This window comes from Clupea harengus, chromosome 25 (assembly GCF_900700415.2).
Source record: "Clupea harengus chromosome 25, Ch_v2.0.2, whole genome shotgun sequence".
NCBI classification, from domain to species: Eukaryota; Metazoa; Chordata; class Actinopteri; order Clupeiformes; family Clupeidae; genus Clupea; species Clupea harengus.
In genome coordinates, this window is record NC_045176.1 from 1,882,624 (window position 1) to 1,887,623 (window position 5,000).

Below are 5,000 nucleotides of genomic sequence, written 5' to 3' on the forward strand. Positions count from 1 at the left end.
CCACGAGACGCCTGCGCAGCGGACGACTGTAAATGGAAGTACAGATGGAGGAGCTCCCAGAATATGTCTGAATGTTTTTAAACACATACATGTCTATTCTCAGACTGAAAACAAGCTCTGCATCGTCCATGTGCTGATGGGTACCCCTGGAAACATTTCAAATGCCATGAATGTGGCTGCATCAGTGAAAGTCAAGAAATCCCTGAGCAAACAGAAAGGACTGTGGAGAAACAGGAACCTCAACAATACCATCACTCTTTTTGTCATGGTTGGCAAGCTTACAAAGGCCTCAAAACAGATGACCCTAGAACTCCTTTCCACAGACAAATGGCATGAATTTAGAGTCAAACCACACAGTCAAACAATGAAACTGTGCCATCTCCACAACCACCTAGAAAGGATGTCATGACTACGTTACAATACAATACATTTGACCCAAATTGACCCAGATTGAATGGAAGGAGAGGGGGAGGGGAGAGAATCAGAATCAGAGACACGGCAGGTGAATTCATACACGTATCAGGATAAGCATGCTAGCATACATGTGGCAAATAGACACAATACATATAGACTTTAAAGATGGTATATACTAAATGATACATGCAAAATGAATTGTGGATAAAACGTGGAGAGAGCATTCACATATTGTAGAACAGCTTAGTGGGTATACAGCGTGAACAGAAGGTTACTATTACAAGGGTCAGTAGAGCAATGCAACAGAAAACTATGTTGATGGTGGCAATTATTTACATTAAATCACTGAACGGTTTAGGCCCAAAATACATCTGTGATATGTTTAAAGAATAGAATGTGTAGGGCTCTTAGATCCATGGACTCAGGTCAGCCAGCAGAGCCCAGAGTCCAGTTAGCCACAGATGGAAAGGTCAGCTAGCAGAGCCCAGAGTCCAGTTAGCCACAGATGGAAAGGTCAGCTAGCAGAGCCCAGAGTCCAGTTAGCCACAGATGGAAAGGTCAGCTAGCAGAGCCCAGAGTCCAGTTAGCCACAGATGGAAAGGTCAGCTAGCAGAGCCCAGACGCTCTAAGACACTACACCATTCTTACTGCACATTAATTATCTTTTAATTATATTACTCTTTTAATTACTACTTTATGTATTTTTTATATTTTTAATCTTTTATTGTTTTTCATCCTTTATTCTCTATTTTTCTTGTGGATGGTGCTGTTGCTTTTAATGAAATGTGTATTGCCTCTGTGTATGAAATGTATAAATGATATATTATAAATAAACCTGCCTTGGCTTGCCTATAAACTTTGTCATGTTGTACACTGTGGCCTGTGTAAATGTGTCATGTTGTACACTGTGGCCTGTGTAAGTGTGTCATGTTGTACACTGTGGCCTGTGTAAATGTGTCATGTTGTACACTGTGGCCTGTGTAAGTGTGTCATGTTGTACACTGTGGCCTGTGTAAATGTGTCATGTTGTACACTGTGGCCTGTGTAAATGTGTCATGTTGTACACTGTGGCCTGTTGGGGGTGGGGTGGGGGACACACAGAGAGGAAGAGAGAGATGGGGAGAGGAAGAGAGAGGGAGAGGAATAGAGAGAGAAGGGGAGAGGAAGAGAGAGGGGGAGAGGAAGAGAGAGGGGGAGAGGAATAGAGAGAGAAGGGGAGAGGGAGAGGAAGCGAGAGGGGGAGAGGAAGAGAGAGAGAGAGGGGGAGAGGAAGAGAGAGAGAAAGGGAGAGGAAGATAGAGAGAGAGAAGGGGAGAGGAAGATAGAGAGGGGGAGAGGAATAGAGAGAGAAGGGGAGAGGGAGAGGAAGCGAGAGGGGGAGAGGAAGAGAGAGAGGGGGGAGAGGGAGAGGAAGAGAGAGAGAAAGGGAGAGGAAGATAGAGAGAGGGGGAGAGGGAGAGGAAGAGAGAGAGAAAGGGAGAGGAAGATAGAGAGGGGGGGATGGAGGACACACGGAGAGCAGAACACAGAGTGGCCATGTATGGGCATCACTGCCCTGTGATGTCATGGAAAGCTTAGCTGAGGGGCCAGGACTGGGCAACATTGAAACACGTCGCTGAGTTTCCCTTGAGAAAGAGACATGAGAGAAAGAGACAACCACACACTCAACCATACAACATACACACACACTCAACACCCCCCCCCCACACACACACACACTCAACAACATACACTCAACCATACAACATACACACACTCAACAACATACACACGCATACTCAACCACACACACTCACACTCAACCATACAACATACACACACTCATACTCAACCACACACACACACACACACACACTCAAAAACATACACACAAAACACACACTCAACCACACACACACAGACACACACACACACACACATGCACAGAGAGAGGGACACAAATGACCAAATAGTCAGCCACTTTTGTTTTATTTTGCATTGGAACTGCATGCGTTCGACATCTCTCTGGGCTGTGACCATATCTCTAACTCACACTCATCTCTCTGGGCCGTGGAAATAAAGCGCTAAAACAGTAGTATCCTTCTAAATTGGAATACCTTCCAATTTTCATAATTTAACAGTACAACTTTAAACATAAATAAAGACTTAGAATATTTCTAGCAATTTACATTAATAAGATTGTGTTTGAGACACAGTAATACAATTTACATTAATAACAAAATCCGGCACTAGAGAAAATACAAAACAACTGTCCCAATAACATAATTTAAAATGAACACATTTTAGACATCGAAATATTAAATATCTGGAGGTGCTTCAGGTTTAAATGTATCAGTAGAAAACGGAATGATTCCACCCCCTTGAAGGGCATTCTGGATCTGTCACAAACACACACTGCTCTGCAGGCTGTTAGACTCAGTGATACTCACACACTTCACAACAGCCAGAAGCTTTGAAGAACACCACCTTACACACACTCTCATTCTAACTGCACTGTGCATTCACACCACTCAAACAGAGACGCTCTCCCCCTCTCTCTCTCCCTCTTTCCTTCACTCTCCTTCTCTCTCTCTCTCCCCCTCTCTCTCTACCTCTCCCCCTCCCTCTCTCCCTCTCTTTCTCTCTACCTCTCCCCCCTCTCTCCCTCTCCCCCTCTCTCCTTCACTCTCCTTCTCTCTCTCTACCTCTCCCCCCTCTCTCCCTCTCTTCCTCTACCCCTCTCTCCTTCCCTCTCTCTCTCTCTCTTTCTCTCTCCCTCTTTCCTTCACTCTCCTTCTCTTCCTCTCTACCTCTCCCCCTCTCTCCCTCCCTCTCCCTCTCTTTCTCTCTCTCTGTCTAAACAGGTTCTAAGTGCTTAGGTCCATTAGAGGTCCTGTAGCTCTGCCAGACTCCACAGTGCCACAGAAGGAATGCCAACTGAAAAATAATTATAAAATAAGACCGAGAACGAGAAAACCAGAGGAGAAAGTATATGAACGCGGTAAAAAAATACAAGTATACCAACATAGTCAAAAAACGCAATAAAAAAAAGTTGTTGTGTATAAAAAGCAATCACAACATGGGAAACACACTTTACTGGTTAGTCTGACAGGGTTGGTCATACCTGTCAGTGTGTGAACCCGCCATTACTACTCAAAATGTGGAATCGTTAATTAGATATTTGTTTTGTACCTGGTCAAGAGAGGTAAGTAAAAATATATATTTGGTCCACCTGGGTTGTCCACTGATGGAGGGTTTTATTTATTTATTTTTCATAATTTTTTTTATGTTTTATTATTTCTTTCTTTCTTTAGCTGCGTTGTGTAACAGCAGGGTTCAGAGGGCGCGCTCCTCAGTGAGTGGCGGCGTCGTGTTCCAGGCGGGAGATGAAGGTGGCCACGAACTTCTCCAGCTGCTGGGCACGCTCGTCCCCGGTCTGCAGAACCTCCTCGTGATTGGCTCGCTCCTCGCTCTCGTAGTCCATGACCGCCTGGTTGGAGATGAGGGACAGGGCGAACACCCGCATGCCGCAGTGGCGCGCCACGATCGCCTCGTGAACCGTGCTCATGCCTGTGGGGGCAGAGGGGGCGGAGTTTAACAATAAGAAATGCTGTGACCTTAGGCTAGGGCCCCAGGAGAGGAGTAAGGGGTTAGGGCCCCAGGAGAGGAGTTAGGGCCCCAGGAGAGGAGTTAGGGGTTAGGGCCCCAGGAGAGGAGTAAGGGCCCCAGGAGAGGAGTAAGGGGTTAGGGCCCCAGGAGAGGAGTTAGGGCCCCAGGAGAGGAGTAAGGGGTTAGGGCCCCAGGAGAGGAGTTAGGGCCCCAGGAGAGGAGTAAGGGGTGAGGGCCCCAGGAGAGGAGTAAGGGGTAAGGGCCCCAGGAGAGGAGTAAGGGGTGAGGGCCCCAGGAGAGGAGTAAGGGGCCCAGGAGAGGAGTAAGGGGTTAGGGCCCCAGGAGAGGAGTAAGGGGTAAGGGCCCCAGGAGAGGAGTAAGGGGTGAGGGCCCAGGGCCCTAGGAGAGGAGTAGCTTTAGCCTTGTTGTTATTATTTATGTTGTTATTTGTTTTCAACATGCATCATGTCAACAGTGTCAACAAGCCGTCTCCAGACTGTGAAGTCCAATCAAACAACACAGAACCCTGGACAGCGGTCCTGCGAGACGAACACAGACATGACCAATCAAACAACACAGAAGCCTGGACAGCGGTCCTGCGAGACGAACACAGACATGACCAATCAAACAACACAGAAGCCTGGACAGCGGTCCTGCGAGACGAACACAGACATGACCAATCAAACAACACAGAGCCCTGGACAGCGGTCCTGCGAGACGAACACAGACATGACCAATCAAACAACACAGAAGCCTGGACAGCGGTCCTGCGAGACGAACACAGACATGACAGCGATGGGTGTCTTACCAACAGCGTCAGCGCCCAGCTTGTTCAACATGCGGCACTCGGCGATGGTCTCGAAGGACGGCCCCCCCAGGACACAGTACACGCCCTCACGCAGGAAGTCGCTGAAGCCCAGCTCCGATCCCACCTCCTGGGCCAGACGCACCAGCTTACGGTTGTAGGCGTCCGACATGCAAGGGAAACGCACACCAAA

The 5,000-nt window shown here is 47.7% G+C and overlaps 1 protein-coding gene across 1 annotated transcript in view; it reads right to left on the reverse strand.

Annotated features, from left to right (window-relative positions):
• Positions 1-3,680: 3,680 nt before the first annotated feature.
• Positions 3,681-5,000, reverse strand: part of LOC105903825 (purine nucleoside phosphorylase-like) — a 6,712-nt gene continuing 5,392 nt past the window's right edge. Inside the window, exons 5-6 of the mRNA XM_012831624.3 lie at positions 4,811-5,000; positions 3,681-3,963 (exon numbers count right to left, since the gene is read on the reverse strand). The exon at positions 4,811-5,000 is cut by the window's right edge and continues 1 nt beyond it. Of these exons, the coding sequence (XP_012687078.1) occupies positions 3,746-3,963; positions 4,811-5,000 (408 nt within the window). The 3' untranslated portion in view covers positions 3,681-3,745. The remainder of the gene's footprint in view (positions 3,964-4,810) is intronic.